Source organism: Salmo salar, chromosome ssa12, assembly GCF_905237065.1.
Source record: "Salmo salar chromosome ssa12, Ssal_v3.1, whole genome shotgun sequence".
NCBI lineage: Eukaryota > Metazoa > Chordata > Actinopteri > Salmoniformes > Salmonidae > Salmo > Salmo salar.
The window spans coordinates 32,525,233-32,545,531 of record NC_059453.1 but is presented as its reverse complement, the minus strand read 5'-3'; the positions used below and the strand labels follow the sequence as shown (position 1 = coordinate 32,545,531).

At 42.9% G+C, this 20,299-nt stretch overlaps 2 protein-coding genes across 5 annotated transcripts; both read left to right on the top strand.

Moving 5' to 3' along the window:
* The first annotated feature begins 4,418 nt into the window (after positions 1-4,418).
* On the top strand, positions 4,419-14,798 carry LOC106564904 (probable ATP-dependent RNA helicase DDX5). Of its 2 annotated transcripts, none has more exons than XM_045691268.1 (13): positions 4,419-4,661; positions 7,968-8,145; positions 8,252-8,348; positions 8,451-8,584; positions 8,681-8,746; positions 8,845-8,986; positions 9,107-9,267; positions 9,710-9,882; positions 10,048-10,158; positions 11,845-11,906; positions 11,998-12,057; positions 13,533-13,770; positions 14,003-14,798. In XM_045691268.1, the coding sequence occupies exons 1-13, from the start codon at positions 4,621-4,623 to the stop codon at positions 14,439-14,441; spliced, it is 1,902 nt and encodes a 633-aa protein (XP_045547224.1). In that variant the 5' UTR covers positions 4,419-4,620; the 3' UTR covers positions 14,442-14,798. The 2 variants fall into 2 exon arrangements, with proteins under 2 accessions (XP_045547224.1, XP_013986879.2); XM_014131404.2 differs by having other exon boundaries at positions 4,420-4,661; positions 13,533-13,754.
* A 175-nt stretch (positions 14,799-14,973) lies between these two features.
* LOC106564905 (DNA polymerase subunit gamma-2, mitochondrial) lies at positions 14,974-19,993 on the top strand. 3 transcript variants are annotated; one of them, XM_014131405.2, is made up of 8 exons: positions 14,974-15,770; positions 15,920-16,025; positions 16,514-16,619; positions 16,866-17,051; positions 17,838-17,978; positions 18,137-18,217; positions 18,301-18,401; positions 19,380-19,993. In XM_014131405.2, exons 1-8 carry the CDS (start codon positions 15,260-15,262, stop codon positions 19,543-19,545), a joined length of 1,398 nt encoding a protein of 465 aa, XP_013986880.1. In that variant the 5' UTR covers positions 14,974-15,259; the 3' UTR covers positions 19,546-19,993. The 3 variants fall into 3 exon arrangements, with proteins under 3 accessions (XP_013986880.1, XP_013986882.1, XP_045547225.1); XM_014131407.2 differs by lacking the exons at positions 14,974-15,770; positions 15,920-16,025 and adding an exon at positions 16,093-16,371; XM_045691269.1 differs by lacking the exons at positions 14,974-15,770; positions 15,920-16,025 and adding an exon at positions 16,121-16,371 and having other exon boundaries at positions 16,519-16,619.
* Positions 19,994-20,299: the final 306 nt, after the last annotated feature.

Genomic DNA, 20,299 nt, shown 5'->3' with positions numbered 1-20,299 from the left:
CCCCAACAGTACACAGTTTCGTTGTAGCCCTTGACAAACACATCTAATTCAACTCTTTGAGGGCTTGTGGATTAGTTGACAAGTTGAAATCAGGTGTGCTTGTCCAGAGTTAAAATAAATATGTTTACTGTTGGGGGTACTCGAGGAACCAGGGTTGGGAAACACTGATCTAAACTGCTGTAAAATATATTTTCCCATAACCAAAAATATTGTTTTCAGCTTGTGTATGAAACTTAACAGGAAGCATAGAAATAGGCACATAGAACAGAACTACTGCTTCTTAGACATGCTTTCAATGAAAATCAAGCTGATCCTAAATGTTATAGGCCTATTTCTATTTTGCCCTGCTTATCAAAAGTGTTGGAAAAACTTGTCAATAATCAACTGACTGGCTTTCTTGATAGTTTTTTGTCTATAGTATTTTCTGTCTATAGTATTCTCTTCGGTATGCAATCTGGTTTCCGCTCAGGTTATGGATGTGTCACTGCAACGTTAAAGGTCCTCAATGATGTCACCATAGCCTTTGATTCTAAGCAATATTGTGCTGCTATTTTTATTGACTTGGCCAAAGCTTTTGATACGGTGGACCATTCCATTCTTGTGGGCCGGCTAAGGAGTATTGGTGTCTCTGAGGGGTCTTTGGCCTGGGCTGCTAACAGTTGAAGTTGGAAGTTTACATACACTTAGGTTGGAGTCATTAAAACTAGTTTTTCAACCACTCCACAAATTTCTTGTTAACAAACTATAGTTTTGGCAAGTCAGTTAGCTACTTTGTGCATGACACAAGTCATTTTTCCAACAATTGTTTACAGACAGATTATTTCACTTATAACTCACTGTATCACAATTCCAGTGGGTAAGAAGTTTACATACACTAAGTTGACTGTGCCTTTAAACAGCTTGGAAAATTCCAGAAAATGATGTCATGGCTTTAGAAGCTAATGATAGGCTAATTGACATCATTTCAGACAATTGGAGGTGTACCTGTGCATGTATTTCAAGGCCTACCTTCAAACTCAGTGCCTCTTTGCTTGACATCATGGGAAAATCAAAAGAAATCAGGCAAGACCTCTGAAAAAAAATTGTAGACCTCCACAAGTCTGGTTCATCCTTGGGAGAAATTTCCAAATGCCTGAAGGTACCATGTTCATCTGTACAAACAATAGTACACAAGTATAAACACCATGGGACCACGCAGCCGTCATACCGCTCAGGAAGGAGACGCGTACAGTCTCCTAGAGATGAGCGTACTGTGGTGCGAAAAGTGCAAATCAATCCCAGAACAACAGCAAAGGACCTTGTGAAGATGCTGGAGGAAACAGGTACAAAAGTATCTATATCCACAATAAAATGAGTCCTATATCAACATAACCTGAAAGGCTGCTTCGCAAGGAAGAAGCCACTGCTCCAAAACCGCCATGAAAAAGCCAGACTACGGTTTGCAACTGGACATGGGAACAAAGATTGTACTTTTTGGAGAAATGTCCTCTGGTCTGATGAAACATAAATAGAACTGTTTGGCGATAATGACCACTGTTATGTTTGGAGGAAAAAGGGGGAGGCTTACAAGCCGAAGAACACCATCCCAACCGTGAAGCACAGGGGGTGGCAGCATCATGTTGTGGGGGTGCTTTGCTGCAGGAGGGACTGGTGCACTTCAAAAAATAGTTGTCATCATGTAGAAGGAAAATTATGTGTATATATTGAAGCAACATCTCAAGACATCAGTCAGGAAGTTAATGCTTGGTCGCAAGTGGGTTTCCCAAATGGGCAATGACCCCAAGCCTACTTCCAAAGTTGTGGGAAAATGGCTTAAGGACAACAAAGTCAGGGTATTGGAGTGGCCATCACTAAGCCCTGACCTCAATCCTATAGAAAATGTGTGAGCAGAACTGAAAAGGCGTGTGCGAGCAAGGAGGCCTACAAACCTAACTCAGTTACACCAGCTCTGTCAGGAGGAATGGGCCAAAATTCACCCAACTTATTGTGAGAAGCTTGTGGAAGGCTACCCAAAACGTTTGACCCAAGTTAAACAATTTAAAGGCAATGCTACCAAATACTAATTGAGTGTATGTAAACTTCTGACCCACTGGGAATGTGATGAAAGAAATCAAATCTGAAAAAAATCATCCTTCTGACATTTCACATTCTTAAAATAAAGTGGTGATCCTAACTGACCTAAGACAGGGAATTTTTAACATGATTAAATATCTGGAATTGTGAAAAACTGAGTTGAAATGTATTTGGCTAAGGTGTATGTAAAATTCCGACTTCAACTGTACCTCTCTCAGAGTGCAATGTATAAAGTCAGAAAATCTGCTGTCTCCTCCACTGCCTGTCACCAAGGGAGTACCCTAAGTCTCAATCCTAGGCCTCACGCTCTTCTAAATTTACATCAACAACTTAGCTCAGGCAGTAGAAAGCTCTCTCATCCATTTATATGCAGATGATACAGTCTTATACTAAGCTGGCCCCTACCTGGATTTTGTGCTAAATGCTCGACAACAAAGCTTTTTTAGTGTCCAACAAGATTTCTCTACCCATAACCTTGTTCTAAACCCCTCCAAAACAAAGGTCATGTGGTTTGGTAAGAAGAATGCCCCTCTTACCACAGGTGTTATTGCTACCTCTGAAGGTTTAGAGCTTGAGGTAGTCACCTCATACAAGTACTTGGGAGTATGGCTAGATGGTACACTGTCCTTCTCTCAGCACATATGAAAGCTGCAGGCTACAGTTACATTTAGACTTGGTTACTTATTATTATTATTAATTATTAATAATTATTATTAATAATTGTTATTATTACTTATTACTCTATCGTAATCGATCCTCTTTCACCCCAGCTGCCAAACTAACTCTGATTCAGATGACCATCCTACCTATGCTAGATTACGGAGACATAATTTATAGATCGGCAGGTAAGGGTGCTCTCGAGCAGCTAGATGTTCTTTACCATTCGGCCATCAGATTTGCCACCGATGCTCCTGATCGGACACATCACTGCACTCTATACTCCTCTGTAAACTGGTCATCTTTGTATACCCGTCGCAAGACTCACTGGCCTCTTAGGCCTCACTCCCTCTTGAGATATCTCCTGCAGCCCTCATCCTCCACCCGTTCTGCCATACACATTCTGTTAAAGGTCCCCAAAGCACACACATCCATGGGTCACTCCTCTTTTCAGTTCGCTGCAGCTAGCAACTGGAACGAGCTGCAACAAACACTCAAACTGGACAGCTTTATCTGAATCTCTTCATTCAAAGACTCAATCATGCTCGCTCTTACTGACAGTTGTGGCTGCTTTGTGTGATGTATTGTTGTCTCTACCTTCTTGACCTTTGTGCTGTTGACTATCCCCAATAATGTTTGTACCATGGTTTGTTCTGCTACCCTGCTGTGTTGTCATGTGTTGCTGCCTTGCTATGTTGTTGTCTTAGGTCTCTCTTTATGAAATGTTGTTTTGTCTCTCTTGTTGTGATGTGTGTTTTGTCCTATATTTATATATATATATTTTTTTTTATACCAAGCCCTGTCCCTGCAGGAGGCCTTTTGCCTTTTGGTAGGCGTCACTGTAAATAACAATTTGTTCTTAACTGACTTGCCTAGTTAAGTAAAGGTTAAATAATTTTTTTTAAAGTAAGTTTGACAAAATAAAAATCCACCCCTGTCGAACAGATAAAAATGTTTTTGGGGGTGGGGGGCAACATTGCTTTTGTCGAATAAACCTTGGTTTATGGAAACCTGCTAATGACAGAAGTGAAACATTATTCCTTAGTTGTTCATTTTCTCGAAATCTAAAGACACAAACATGTTATTACTCCAATCTCGTGAAAGTGACAAACTGACACTTTTTAATTTTCGTTAAAAAACAACAACATCTGTATATGGAAGAAGTGCCTTCTGATTTGACTGCCTGCACATGCGCAGTCCGTTAAACCCGATGACGTGATTCTGCGCATGACTTTGGTAGCCAAAGTCGCCTTAACATCGCCTACATGTGTGATCTGGGTTTTGTATTAGAGAAGCAGTTTCTGCCCATCATAATACTGTAACGTTACTGACTTTGGTATCCATTATTTGTTGACTGCATTAAAATGAACATTGGTAAAATTTGATTTGAAGATAGGTGTTAATTGCAAACGTTGGGGGTGGTCACTATTTGCTTTTGTACATATTTGGTTCCCATCAATTTTGCGGTAAATTGCTTCTTTCAGTAGACTATTGAGTAGAAGTTGTAGCTAATGTAGTGTTCCTGTGTAAACACAATATTGCGTCTACTACCTGCATTACTGTTTTAAAATGATTTATACATTGTCCATGTTGAATAAAGTAATACATTAGTACTTAATTTGGCTCAAGTAATGAAGGTTATTGTAAAAACGTCAAACTGTGCCAATCAGCTAACTTCCGTGACCAAATAAGGAGAAAAAGTAGTACCAGACACATGCGCGTTGATATGTTCCAATGTGTTATGAGCTAGTACACCGTTTTGACTGACATTTGTCTGCCGGTATTTCGATTTTCGTGTCGCACTTGTAGATTATCCACTTGTATTTATCACAGATTGGTTTAGAGATATAGACGTGGTTACCATTTGTTACTTTCATACTCTGCTAAACCATGCCTGGATTTTCAGACAGAGATCGTGGCAGAGACAGGGGGTAAGTAGGTAACGCTAATGTCTGTTTAGCTAACGTCGTTAGCTAGGAAAAGACGGTGCGATGGTTAGTTTTAACGCGGTACTGTAGCTAGCTAGGTACGTTTTGTTTATCCATGCCATTGGCTTGATGTGCAATGTTAATACGACTTCTTTGAACCCTAATCAATTGTTAAAGTACATTTTGCCTGATCTAATTGATGTAACAAGCAGGTCGGGCAAATGTTTAGCTGGCAGTTAACATTAGCTACCTACAATAACGCGTTAGCGATGGGAGATTCTCACAGGCCTATGCTATATTTGATATAATAACCATATTCACCACACTTGCACATCGGTGCATAAAATAAGAACCCTGGAATGTTTGGTCAGCTTGGATGTTGCAAATTGTTTCGAATCAAAATGCCGGCCGGTTCCCTTTGTTCCTCCTCTACCGGCCGGAATTAAAATGGCAGCTAAACTGGTTTAAACGTGACGCAGAAACGAATGTAGTTATACCTACCACATCTTTGCATGTGTAAGCAAATGGGTCACTGCTATCCAGCCCTTGATCGTGGCTCTCAGTTCCATTACACATGTAATTAAAAGTGCTTTCCTCACCATCTTAAATAAGCATGCCCCATTCAAAGAATCTAGAACTAAGAACAGATATAGCCCTTGGTTCACTCCAGACTTGACTGCCCTTGACCAGCACAAAAACATCCGGTGGCGTACTGCATTAGCATCAAATAGCCCCGCGATATGCAACTTTTCAGGGAAGTTAGGAACCAATATACACAGGCAGTTTGAAAAAGCTAGCCTTTGCTTTCCTAACAGAAATTTGCATCCTGTAGCACAAAGCCAAAAAGTTCTGGGACACTGTAAAGTCCATGGAGAATAAGAGAACCTCCTCCCAGCTGCCCACTGTAGCTAGGAAACACTGTCACCCCCGATAAATCCACGATAATTGAGAATTTCAATAAGCATTTTTCTACAGCTGGCCATGCTTTCCACCTGGCTACCCCTACCCCGGTCAACAGCCCTGCACCCCCCACAGCAACTTGCCTAAGCCTCCCCCATTTCTCCTTCACCCAAATCCAGATAGCTGATGTTCTGAAAGAGCTGCAAAATCTGGACCACTACAAACCAGCCGGGCTAGACAATCTGGACCCCCTCTTTCTAAAATGATCCACCGCAATTCTTGCAACCCCTATTACTAGCCTGTTCAACCTCTCTTTCGTATCGTCTGAGATCCCTAAAGACTGGAAAGCTGCCGCGGTCATCCCCCTCTTCAAAGGGGGAGACACTCTAGACCCAAACTGTTACAGACCTATATCTATCCTACCCTGCCTTTCTAAGGTCTTCGAAAGCCAAGTGAACAAACCATTTCGAATCCCACCGTACCTTCTCCGCTATGCAATCTGGTTTCTGAACTGGTCATGGGTGCACCTCAGCCACGCTCAAGGTTCTAAACGATATCATAACCTCCATCGATAAAAGACAGTACTGTGCAGCCGTCTTCATCGACCTGGCCAAGGGTTTTGTCAATCACCGCATTCTTATCGGCAGACTCAACAGCCTTGGTTTCTCAAATGACTGCCTCGCCTGGTTCACCAACTACTTTTCAGATAGTTCAGTCAAATCAGATGGCCTGTTGTCCGGGCCTCTGGCAGTCTCTATGGGAGTGCCACAGGGTTCAATTCTTGGGCCAACTGTTTTCTCTGTATACATCAATGATGTCGCTCTTGCTGCTGGTGAGTCTCTGATCCACCTCAGCAGGCGACACCATTCTGTATACTTCTGGCCCTTCTTTGGACACTGTAAAATAACCTCCAGATGAGCTTCAATGCCATACAACTCTCCTTCCGTGGCCTCCAACTGCTCTTAAATGCTAGTAAAACTAAATGCATGCTCTTCAACCGATCGCTGCCCGCCCGTCTAGCATCACTACTCTGGACGGTTCTGACTTAGAATATGTGTACAACTACAAATGCCTAGGTGTCTGGTTAGACTAAACTCTCCTTCCAGGCTCACATTAAGCATCTCCAATCCAAAATTTTAATCTAGAATCGGCTTCCTATTTTGCAACAATGCATCCTTCACTCATGCTGCAAAACATACCCTCGTAAAACTGACTCCTATCGATCCTTGACTTCGGCGATCATTTTACAAAAAAGCCTCAAGCACTCAGCAAATTGGATGTGGTCTATCACAGTGCTATCCGTTTTGTCACCAAAGCCCCATATACTACCCACCACTGCGACCTGTATGCTCTCGTTGGCTGGCACTTGCTTCATATTCATCGCCAAACCCACTGGCTCCAGGTCATCTAAGTCTTTGCTAGGTAAAGCCCCGCCTTATCTTAGCTCACTGGTCACCATAGCAGCACCCACCCGTCGCACTCGCCCCAGCAGGTATATTTCACTGGTCATCCCCAAAGCCAACTCCTCATTTAGCCGCCTTTCCTTCCAGTTCTCTGTTGCCAGTGACTGGAACGAATTACAAAAATCACTGAAGCTGGAGTCTTATATCTCCCTCACTAACTTTGAGCATCAGCTGTCAGAGCAGCTAACCGATCATTGCACCTGTACACAGACCATCTGTAAATAGCCCCCCAACTACCTCATCCCCATATTGTTATTTATTTTTTTTGCTCCTGTGCACCCCAGTATCTCTACTTGCACATTCATCTTCTGCTCATCTATCAATCCAGTGTTAATGCTAAATTGTAATTAAGTGTAAAGATAAGAGCCACGACGCTCGATCTTAAAATTTAAATGCATCGATTGCGGTATGGGTTTGGAAACATAACTTTATCTTTCATATTGGCGAAATTGATACACACATTTATTGGGTTCGGGTACCCACACGGCCATGTTACAGCGCTTGATTACGGAAGAGAGAGTGGACTACCTGCACTATTTAGCTATCTGTGTCTCAGAACACCTGTTTTGTAAACGGAAGACAGATGACACTGAAAAATACTGTCGGCTGCAACTGTTAAACAGTTTACAGTTAGTATATTTTCTGTTTGTGAAATTATTTTGACCTGATTAAAGTAGACGGATTTGTGTCTATAACCAATTCACGTTTAGATGGAGTGTTTGGCTTCCAGAGCCAATTTGTCCATTAATGGAACACTAAGGAGTAACGTTGGACAAAGGGAACCTATGTTATGCTAGCTGTTGTAGTACTCATCAAGCCATGCAAACTCATGGGGGAATGTGGGGTATCAGTTCCTCATTGTAGCTGGCATAACTATCTGACTTCAACCCAGCATTCACTGTATGCACAGTCATCTAATATTAGGTTGTTCCCCCTACTATTTCAGGTATGGAGGTGCACCTCGTTTTGGAGGCGGCGGTGGTGGCAGTAGGGGTGGACCACCTCAGGGGAAATTTGGCAACCCAGGCGAAAGGCTGCGCAAAAAACACTGGAACATGGATGAGCTCCCAAAGTTCGAGAAGAACTTCTACCAGGAGCACCCGGATGTGACCCGCAGACCACCTGTAAGTGACCCAGGCAGTTCTTTCTGTCTGATTTTGAGTGTGGTCTAAACCTTTTGATTCAAATGGTCTTTGCCTATGAACAACCTTTTTATGCGTCTAATTGCAGCAAGAGGTGGAGAACTACCTGAGAAGTAAAGACGTAACAGTGAAAGGCAGAGACTGCCCTAAGCCCATGATGAAGTTTCACGAGGCCAATTTTCCAAGTGAGTAAAACTGCTCTTCCAACTTTGCTTAAGAACAAGCTGGTTGTATAAAATGGTGGAATTGAATCTTATATGTAATCTAACTTTGTTTGTTTTTTTCAGATTATGTGATGGATGTGATTGCCAAACAAGGATGGGCTGAGCCAACTCCTATCCAGGCTCAGGGCTGGCCTCTGGCCCTCAGTGGGAAAGACATGGTGGGCATTGCCCAGACAGGCTCCGGTAAAACCCTTGCTGTAAGTACATTGATTTAAAACTACTCTTAGTAGCTTCTTTCTGGTACATATTTGTGCAGTTGAACCATTTGAGCTCAGTTTCCCCCCCCCTCACAGTATCTGCTGCCTGCAATCGTGCACATTCAACACCAGCCATTCTTGGAGCATGGAGACGGACCTATAGTAAGTACACCATAAGCCTCTTGGATAGAGAACATCCTTATTAGTTTTTACAGGTTGAGTCCAGCTGAATAACACTTGTCTCTATCTTTGTCTCTCAGTGTTTGGTGCTGGCCCCGACCCGTGAGCTGGCTCAGCAGGTGCAGCAGGTTGCCGCTGAGTATGGCAGGGCCTCCCGCCTGAAGTCAGTCTGCGTCTATGGTGGAGCCCCCAAAGGACCCCAGATTCGGGACCTTGAGAGAGGTATCTATCCACCACTTTTGTTTTGCTTTCATTTGTTTGCTCAATACGTTGGTTCTGTATGAAATAATTTTGGTGATAGAGGCAGACATCTGAGTGAGTGTTGTCTGTTTCCCCCCCTAGGTGTTGAGATCTGTATTGCCACCCCAGGGCGTCTCATTGACTTTCTGGAGGCTGGGAAGACCAACCTTCGCAGGTGTACCTACCTTGTGCTGGACGAGGCTGACCGTATGCTGGATATGGGCTTCGAGCCCCAAATCCGCAAAATTGTGGACCAAATTAGAGTATGTGGCTTTGAGTCAACACAATTCCTTTGGCTAGAATTCTTCAGTATAAAGGCTCATTCCCGCAATGATTTGTAGACTTGCTCAATACTTGCTGCTGATTTCAATTGGCAGAATTCCCATTGGACTTTGACAAATCATTGCAGAGTCTGCATAACATGACTAACCTGTACCCCTGCACATTGACTCGGTACCGATACCCCCTTTTATGGATTTAATTTTTTTAAACTTTAGCTTCTTTATTAAATATTTTATGAACTCTATTTCTTGAACTGCATTGTTGGTTAAGTGTTTGTAAATAAGCGTTTCATGGTCATATATGCACCGAAGTTGTATTCGGTGCATGTGACAAATAGAATTTGATTCGATTTTCCTGTAGGATCAGCCATTTAGTATTTTATCAAATCCTTTAAATAATCTATTTTCTCTGTTCTTCTCTCAGCCGGATCGTCAGACCCTCATGTGGAGTGCCACCTGGCCCAAGGAGGTGCGCCAGCTGGCTGAGGACTTCCTGAAGCAGTACGTCCAAATCAACGTGGGCGCTCTGCAGCTCAGCGCCAACCACAACATCCTGCAGATAGTGGACGTGTGCAACGACGGAGAGAAGGATGACAAGTGAGTGACCCATTCCTCGTCAGCAAAGCCAAACGTCACATTTACACTGTTTCGTAATTGAAGGAATTCAAACAGAAGAACTCGTCAATTGGTCATTCATTTGTCTCATCCAGGATAGTGTGAGTCATGTCAATTTAAACCCGGTCTCTTGTCTTTCCACTTAAGACTCCTCCGGCTGCTGGAAGAGATCATGAGTGAGAAGGAGAACAAGACCATCATCTTTACTGAGACCAAGAGACGCTGCGATGAGCTAACCAGGAGGATGAGACGAGATGGGTAAGTGTCATCACATGTCTCATTTAACTTCTATGGGCTACTTGGGACACTAGCCTGCGGGACACAGCCATTGAAATAACAGGGCGGCAAATTCAAAAACAACAATGTCATAATTCAACTTTCTCAAACATACAACTATTTTACACCATTTTAAAGATACACTTCTCCTTGATGTAACCACATTGTCCGATTTCAAAAAGGCTTTACAGCGAAAGAAAAACATTAGATTATGTTAGAGTACATAGACAAAAATAATCACACAGCCATTTTCCAAGCAAGGACATGTGTCAATAAAACCCAAAACACAGCTAAATGAAGCACTAACCTTTGACGATCTCCATCAGATGACATTCCTAGGACATTATGTTACACAATACATGTATGTTTTGTTTGATAAAGTTCATATTTATATCCAAAAACAGCATTTTACATTGGCGCGTGATGTTCAGAAAATGTATTCCCACCAAAACGTCCTGTGAATGTGCACATCAATTTACAAAAATACTCATCATAAACGTTGACCAAATGTATAACAATTATTTAATGAATTATAGATAGACTACTCCTGGATGCAACCCCTGTCAGATTTTAAAATAGCTTTACGGAGAAAGCACATTTTTCAATATTCTGAGTTCATAGCTCAGCCATCACAGCGAGCTATACAGACACCCGCCAAGTTCGGGGCAACCTAAACTCAGAATTAGTATTAGAAATATTGTATTACCTTTGCTGATCTTCGTCAGAATGCACTCCCAGGACTGCTACTTCCACAAGAAATGTTGTTTTTGTTCGCAATAATTCATATTTATGTCCTTCCCTGTAGCTCAATTGGTAGAGCATGGTGTTTGCAACGCCAGGGTTGTAGGTTCGATTCCCACGGGGGGCCAGCACAGAAAAAAAATATGTATGAAATGTATGCATTCACTACTGTAAGCCGCTCTGGATAAGAGCGTCTGCTAAATGACTAAAATGTAAATGTAAAAATGTAATGTCCAAATACCTCCGTTTTCTTCGTGCGTTCAGGTCACTATCCAAAGGTACCAGAGACGAAAAGTCAAAATGTTCCATTACCGTACTTAGAAGCATGTCAAACGCTGTTTAAAATCAATCTTTATGGTATTTTTAATGTAAAATTGCGATAATATTCCAACTGGACAATAGCATATTCATTCAAGAAGGAAAAGAAGGAGCGTCGTGCTCGCGGGACCGAGCATATCCAATCCCTTTGTCTCCAGGCAGTCCACTCAGTGACTGAGCTCCTATTATCTGCCCAGTGACAGGAGAATGCTCAAACCACTTTCTGAAGGCTGTTGACAGCCAATGGAAGCCTTAGGAAGTGCAACGTCACCCCACAGACACTGTAGTTTCGATAGAGAATCAAAAGAACTACAGTTCTCAGACTTTCCACTTCCTGCTTGGATTTTTCTCAGGTTTTTGCCTGCCATATGAGTTCTGTTATACTCAGACACAATTCAAACAGTTTTAGAAACTTCAGAGTGTTTTCTATCCAAATCTACTAATGATATGCATATTCTACTTTCTGGGCCAGAGTAGTAACCTGTTTAAATTGGGTACGTTTTTCATCCGGCCGTGAAAATACTGCCCCCTACACCCCAACAGGTTAACTGGTAAATCATTCTCCATGTAATGTGTCATGCCTCTGATGTCCATGTTTGTCTGTTATAGCTGGCCAGCAATGGGTATCCACGGAGACAAGAGCCAGCAGGAGAGAGACTGGGTTCTCAATGGTATGCCTGAAATATTTTTTATATATATATATTCTTAAGTTTGTCACAACAATGTTATGGACTTGTATAATTGAAGTCGATCTTTCCACAGAGTTCAAATACGGCAAGGCCCCCATCCTCATCGCCACTGACGTGGCCTCCCGCGGTCTAGGTCAGTATGGCTTTGGTTAAACCCTTTGGTTGTTTTCCTCAATATTTTCACTTTTTAAAGAAAGTGGTTTTGGCTTTCTTTAACTTCTATGCATTTTCTGAGTTTCTCACCTAAAGGTGCAGTCTTTGTGGCAGGGCCTAGGCATGACAAGTCCCAGGCCTCGAGGGGGAAGGAGGACATATTGGAAATGAAGTTGCCCCACTGGCTGCCACCCAGTGGGCCTAGAGAGGTGAAAGCTCTGTGTGCCAGTAATCCTCAAGTCAAGGCAGTGTGGCTAAGCCTTGTTTCTGATATCTTTTTTTTATTTTTTATACATGACATTATTTGTTCTCTGTCCATGGATTTTTACCTGAAAAATGCCTTCGTCGAGACGTTTCCAACTGAAACGTTACACACACAAACGCTTGACGTGACCATTTGCCTTGCATGCGTTTTGTAGAGGGCACTGTATTGCAAGTCACTGTTTTGAGATTTGGAGCGATTCTGTTAGTTGCGGAGCTTGTCCCCAAAAAAGCATGGGCGTTGCGAATGTCACAGCTTTCCATTGCTATATATTTTTCTCCCTCACTCAAAGCACTGGTTTTCTTGAAATGGAGAGAGCAGTTTTCAACTTACTGTTGTCGAATCGAAATTGATGAGAAACTGGCACGTGTTTAAGGGGCTATGGGAACATCTAGAGAAAGTGAAAAATAGAAGAGCTTCAAAAACCAAAGTTCCTCCCTCGCCTGCTTTTTAAAGTCATGTCGAGACCTGCCAACGAGAGACATTTTCTCAAGTGAACGAACACTGGCTTCTGGGAAGATCTTGCCTAGACGAGACTGATGGGGCGGGGTGCTCTATGCTCTCTGAGGGGCACCACAGGGGTCAATACTTGGACCTTTTTCATTTTTGCCTTTTTTGGGTCCCCCCTCAAATTAGTACTTGGTCTATTCGGTCTTGGCAAGACGTGCAGTGAGGCCTTTATTAGCAAGCTTCTTATGAGTGTGACTGGGAAAAAGGACCTTCAGAACCCATACCAACTGAAAGGTCCTATATTGGCACACGAGGAGGCAACAGTGCACATAGCGGCCCTACTGCGTAGAAGCTCCTGGATGTCACTTGACAATTTGTGGGGGAGTTCGCTGCATTGGGAAAGGACTAGTGAATGCATACTCCTTAATGGTAAGACTTCAAATCCAGTTCTTTTCCTCCCCTGGTTAAAAAAGGGAGGGAGAATGCCTTAGGATTTTTTTGATATGGTAAGCAAACGGAGTGTGCATCTCGTTTCTCTCTTCCCACAGTAGTATTCCCATGGAGTAGAACGTTTTTCTTGGATTGTGTTGGTTAACCCCGTTCTTTGCAGCTCAGCTAAGAATCCAGTCTCTGGAACCTTTTTAGCTCTCCATTCTCTATGCTAACCTTGTCCTTTGGTCTGGCTGTTGTGGTGTGCAAAATCCTGTATGGTGTCCTTTTTGCCACACTGCAACACTTTACAGATGTGGAGGATGTGAAATTTGTCATAAATTATGACTATCCTAACTCCTCTGAGGACTATATCCACCGCATTGGACGCACGGCCCGCAGTCAAAAAACAGGCACCGCCTACACCTTCTTCACCCCCAACAACATGAAACAGGCCAGTGACCTCATAGCTGTGCTCCGCGAAGCTAACCAGGCTATCAACCCCAAGCTTCTCCAGATGGCAGAGGCCAGAGGAGGTAATTCCTATGGCGGGTGAGACGCGAACAAGGCTGTGGTTACATCTGCATACATTTCGATTTTCTAGATAAGAAATCTATTTGAAGGGTTTTGGGGCAGAGGTTCTTAAAAATTAAATACGAAGATGGCCCACCTTGTTCTCACCATATTTGTCAAATATCATTTTAGTTTAAATGTCTTCACGCCACCCATCACTGCTACCAGTCTCACCACTGCCCTGTCTCTTGTTTTTTGTCTTGTTTTCCAGGTCGTGGAGGGGGGGGGAAGAGGTGGCTTTAGGGATGACCGACGAGATAGGTATTCTGGGGGGAGGAGTTACGGTGGTGGTGGTGGTAGTTACAGGGACAAGGATAGCGACAGGGGGTTCAGTGGGGGACCAAAGAGTGCCTTCGGCGCAAAAACCCAAAACGGAGTGGGCTACGGGGGTAGCACCTATGACAAGGGCGCTAGCTCTGGCGGCAGCTACGGCAACAGCTACGGCAGCAACGGACAGGCTAGCTTCGGCTCCACCAACCAGGTGGGTGCGTTCGGGCGGCCAGAACTTCCAGGCCCCTCCACAGTTTGGAGCTGCGCAGGCGGCTGCCCCAAATGGCATGGGTCGCCCGCCGTTCCCCTTTAACCCACAGGCACAGCAGCCCCAACAACCCATGGTTCCCTACTCTATGCCTCCACCTTTCCCACAGTAACTGACTAGGTGTCGATTGTGTGCACAATTCACAACCAAACCACAATTTTTTTCACCCTCGTCTTCAAATCTTATATTAATATTATTATTATTATCCTTTGTACTGTTTAACTTTTTTTGCTTACAGCAGGGTTGGAATTCTTCAGTAACCCCAAGCATTGAAATGAGTCCCAATGGGGCTGTTGAAGTGCATCTTTAACTGGTGCACGTCTCCTTGACTGTTTTTATTTGTTACATTCCTCAGTAATTTATTTTTACTAAGAAATGCAGATTTGAGTTAGTGGTATGTTTAAAGTGATATGTTAAGATCTTACTTGGGGGACATGCATGGGCCTTCAAATAAAACAATTAAATTCAAGTTTTGTGGTGATTCATTGTTCTATTGAGTATTCATCCAGCATTTAATCTTAGTGGATTTTCTTTTAAAACAAATCATGCCACAAAATAATATAGCAAACAATCCTAATTGCACAAGTATAACCGTAAGGTAATAGATGAGAACTTGTCTCGTTTTCATGTCGACACGGAAGTGACGTATACATAGCTTTACTTCCGGGTGCGCCCAGTTTACGCTTTACACATGGTTGCAAGTATTTCAGAAATATAATAATATTTATATTAAGTTGCCAGGCTTTGCCGAAACTACTCGTGGTTTAATTCGCAGGCAACTGCATTCACTTTCAAATGTCCTTTTCTAACGTGATTTCAGCCTCGGAATGATTTCTAAAATGTGAGACCGCACGCAATGCATTGCTAGGTAAATTGCAGCTTGACGTGTGCATAACTTCTTTTCAATAACGAAATTAGTGACCACTGAACATGCTCACTTACTGTGTTAGACGACTCATCTGGAGATGTGAGAATATACCAAGAACCTCACTATGCTGCAGGATATCTTTTGTGCTTCATCACTGCAGGGGCTGCAGTACTGCAACTCCTGTCAGGTCTGTCGCTGAGGACTCCGACCACACCAAAACACTGATGCAGCTATGCACTGACAGGTATTACATAGCTTCTGGCCAACTTCATAGAGATTCTTTTCAGCGCGGAACCAACTGTGGATATGGACCACTTGGTATGGAACTTAAAAAGAACATTCTTGAACAATGGTGGAACTCTGTGATAGGCTTCAGGGCAGAGGTGTTTGGCATAAGCACTCTACACACTAGTAAGGGCAGAACTACCGAGAGGGATGGACAATTGAGGGTTGTTGACACCAAGAACCTACGTCAAATACTTTCCCAGAGAGAGCTAAGCAAGGACCAACTTATTCAGGAGCTACAGACCCATATCCAGAATGGTGCATCTGTTCGAACTAGTCTTTTCCAAGGTAACTATCATTAGGTGTTTGTATTGAACACCTCTGCTATTTTTACTTGTGCGCATGCTTCAGTACATAGAAATCAACTCGTAGAGTTAAATTAAATTCAACGTTAGGTTTCCAGGCTAACATGGTCAATGCTCTTCCCTCCTGTCCAGGTGCTTTGGAGCAATATGTGCCCTCTTTGGAGCTAGTGAACAGAAAGCTGCCGTTCGGCCTGGCTGAGACCGGATTGTGCTTCCAGCCATCAGGTGGACCTAGTTGGTGAGGCTAACTCCTCCCTCAAATCACATGAACCATTCACCTGCACTGTGATCATTTACCATTGTGCTTATTCAAAGTGCAAATAGATTTAATTGAGAATAGATTTAACCTAAGTCATACGTCCTTGTGTTTGAGATGGCAGATTGCTATAATAACACCTGGGCATAGCAGACTAAAGAGTAGTTGTGCGCTTTAAAGGTAGACTCAGCGATATGACGTACATTCAGAAAGTAAACAGCATAGTGGTTCAATTCCTGCAACAACTAAGAGCACTGAAGCGCGAGGTTCAACTTCTCCACTGTTTTGGTCCTGTACCTATGACATTCCGACAGCATGACACGAACCTGTGCGTATGCGAACTTGCTGTGTGTGACTGTGTGAGCAAAGTCTTGCATATCGCTCAACTCAATATCTGCGGTGCTGCTTGTGGCAATGTCATTTTGCTGAGTCTACCTTTAACCCCTATTCTGTGTGTCCGTTCCTGGCAGCCCAGATGAAGTTACCCAGTCCTCTTTGGTGTGGTTCTGCTCGCCCCGCACCTGCTCACAGTGGCTGGACTACTGGGCACGGCATCGGCTGCAGTGGTGGAGAAAGGTGGGTCACTTTCTGATCCAATTTCAATACATTGTGGTCAAGATCAGTTTCTCTGTCTGCAAATTTAATCTGGATCTTGAACATCAATTTGAATCTTGATTTGAAATCTATAGAAACGACATTGTTTCTATGTTGATATTTGTAATACTGAAAGACAACTTGACTTAATGTGGATAGTAAAGTACTTTTCTCTAATCTCATCTCTCTGTCCATCCAATCCTGTCCCTCCATTCATCTATGATCCAGTTTGCCCTGGGCCCGTCCGACTTCAGCTGCAGTGACATAACAGAAGAGGAGCTGGCAGGCCGGGCGTCTCGTGGTGTGAAAATTGTGTATAATTTCCCATGGGGCCAAGAGGCCCTGGAGACTCTGTTGAGCCGAGGGGATGCGGAGTTGATGCAGACGCACAACAGCGCTCGCAACAAACTACAGGTCATTGTAATGCTGCCTTCTACTGCAGGTTCAAAACTGCAGTTAATACCCTATCCCTCTTATGCTGTCACAATAAAACAACTTAGGAGTAGATCTTAATCATTTTGCACAATATGTCAGTTGAACAGGAGGCTGCTGAGGGGAGGATGGCTCATAACAATGGCTGGAATGTAGTGAATGGAATGATATTAAACACATGGAAACCATGTGTTAGATTTGTTCGATACCATTCCATTAGTTCTGTTCCAGCCATTACTTTGAGCCCGTCCTCCTCAATTAAGGTGCCACTGGCCGCCTGTGGTCAGTTGTGTGGCGGCAGGTAGCCTAGCGGTTAGAGCATTATGCCATTAACCGAAAGGTCTCTGGTTTGAATACCCAAGCTGACAAGGTGAAGAATCTCTGTGCCCTTGAGCAAGGCACTTAACCCTAATTTGCTACTATGCTGCCCTAACAAGCAAAAAGGCAGTAACTGCTCATTTGGTCGAAAATTAGTTATCTTTCTTGCTACATTAAATACATGCTTAATCATGTGGACAAGTATCCTGCTTCTATTGTGTTTTGGAGAAAATGGGGGTCATATTAGCAGTAACTGCACTAGGTTTCTGTGAAACCAAAGTAAATAAAAGCAATTTTTTTGCTTGGTAGGGCAGTATGGCTGACCCTGTAATACAACACATTTCACTGCACTTATCCGGTGTATGTGACAATAAAACATATTTTTGTTATTAAAGTAAGATTGTATTAATCTTATCAGTGATCCATATTTTTTCTGTCTGTCATTCACAGTGCCTAGATGGGAGGAAGTCAGTCGTCCCCCATGCCATCTCCGTAACTGGAAACGTAGAGCGAGGAGTGTTGGCGTACCTGTACAACTCACTCCAGCAAGTGAAGAAAGTCGACAGCAAACAGAGGCTACAGCAGAGAAAGGTGAAACACCTAAGTCCTTCCACATTAGCTTTAGTATGGTCACATCTCTGATAACATGGGTGAGAACTTGAGCATCCAACATCTTACTTCTGTTTTTTGAACTGATGGAAATTGTTAGAATGTGCTACACACACACTGACATCATGTTGCCCTTGTAGGTTTTGAAGCTCCATCCTATTTTGTCTCCAGTCAAAGTGGCCTTGGACATGGGAAGGGGAGCCACTGTGGAACTAAGACAGGTAGGAAACTATTGAGATATACACAAAGTTATTCAATAGGACTATGTTTGATTGTAGTTATAAAATTGTATTCTACATCTTAGGTTTGCGAAGGCTTGCTGAAGGAGTTCTTGGAAGGGGGAGTCTCTGCATGGCCTGGATATCTTGAAACCATGCCAACATCAATGGAGCAGCTGAACACAAAGTAAAACTTCTTCATACCATGATAGTATACCGTAAATTCCGGACTATAAGCCGGAACTTTTCTCCCAGGCTTTGAACATCGCGGCTTAAACAATGACGTGGCTAATATATGGATTTTTCCCGCTTTCAATTTTTTTTTTCCAAAAAAACACATTCTGTGACGTGCTCAGTTTTTTGGCGGCATGAAGCTTTCATTAGACCAATTAAATTGCCGAACGGGTTAAGGTCAAACAACTTTTTTGTTTACTGTTTAGATTAAATCGAGTGCTCTCAAACTTCCCATCATTCTGATTACGGTAGTCATTTTGTCACCCTCATCATGGCAAAGACACGGAGAAATGCATATGATGCAGCTTTCAAGTTGAAGGCGATTGATCTGGCTGTTGGAAAAGGAAATAGAGCTGCTGCACGGGAGCTTGGTCTTAATGAGTCGATGATGAGACGTTGGAAACAGCAGTGTGAGGAATTGACTCAGTGCAAAGACAACTAAAGCTTACTGCTATTTTTTTATTTTTTGTTACAAGCCGTGTTTCGTTAAAGCCTATTTATTTTTGTTACAAGCCGTGTTTCGTTAAAGCCTGTGTAAAGTTCATTTGTGTCAATGTACCGGTAGGCACCTGCGGCTTATAGACATGTGCGGCTTATTTATGTTCAAAATAATCAATTTTTTTTTAATTCAGTGGGTGCGGCTTATATTCAGGTGCGCTTAATAGTCCGGAAATTACGGTAGTTTCTTTATGTTGTGGTTTATCATTTCATGTAACGGATTTCATGTGTTGTCTACTGTTGGATGCATTCTGAATACAATAGAATTTTGATATCAAAAGCCACACATATTTAGTGGCCATGCAATTTGGTGTGTACAGAATTATGTAACATGTTGACGTTTGACTTCACTGAAGGTGATCTCGATAGACGCTGTACCGTTTCCCTGTGGGGACCCAACTGTAAGTATTATGTTTGGTGCCTGTGTGCCCAGGTATGATGAGATGGGGGTGCTGTTCACTGTGGTGATCAGTGACAACACACTTGAGAGTGGCCTACTGCAGGTACGCAGCCGCGACACCACCATCAAGGAGACCATGCACATCTCCGAGGTCAAGAACTTTCTGGCCAGATACATATCTGCTGCACAGAACATATGAGGGAGTAATATTAATGTCCCGGGTGAACCAGGTTAGCATGGGTTACATTTGTTTTGGAACCGGACTGCCTCCCGGGCGTGAGCCAGGTGCCCCATTTTAGCCGTTGGTGAATTCAGCTTTAAACAGAAGTGATGTAGATTAAGCAACGACAATAGATGTTATATGTATCTGAACGATGCTGCCTTGTTGACAACATGGCCAAGTAGTGCAGATTATTGTTTTATTTGAGAAGGGCACCATAGCAGGGTGCACTTAATTAAACTCCCTCATTGATTGAAAACTGACATGTTAGGCTGACATTTGGCAAAATGTCAAATGAGACTGTCAAAGAATGGGGTGGTGGGCCCTCATGGGCAGCAGGAAAGCTGTCTATGTGTTTATGTTTTGGATAACTACCTCAAAGCCAATTTGACTATCGAGGATACTATATTAAAAGTTGTTAATCATTTTCCCTTTGTGGTTGTCATTTTGTTGTCAAAGTGTCACTCAAATGCTGTCATATCAGCAAATTCTCATACGCAACTTTTTCTACGGGTCAACAAAACATGATTAAGTGTGTGTGTGTGTATTTATCATTGAAGTCGGAAGTTTACATACACATAGGTTGTCATTAGTCATTCAAACTCGCTTTTCAACCACTCCACAAATTTCTTGTTAACAAACTATAGTTTTGGCAAGTCGGTTGGGACATCTACTTTGTACATGACACAAGTCATTTTTCCAACAATTGTTTACAGACAGATTATTTAACTTA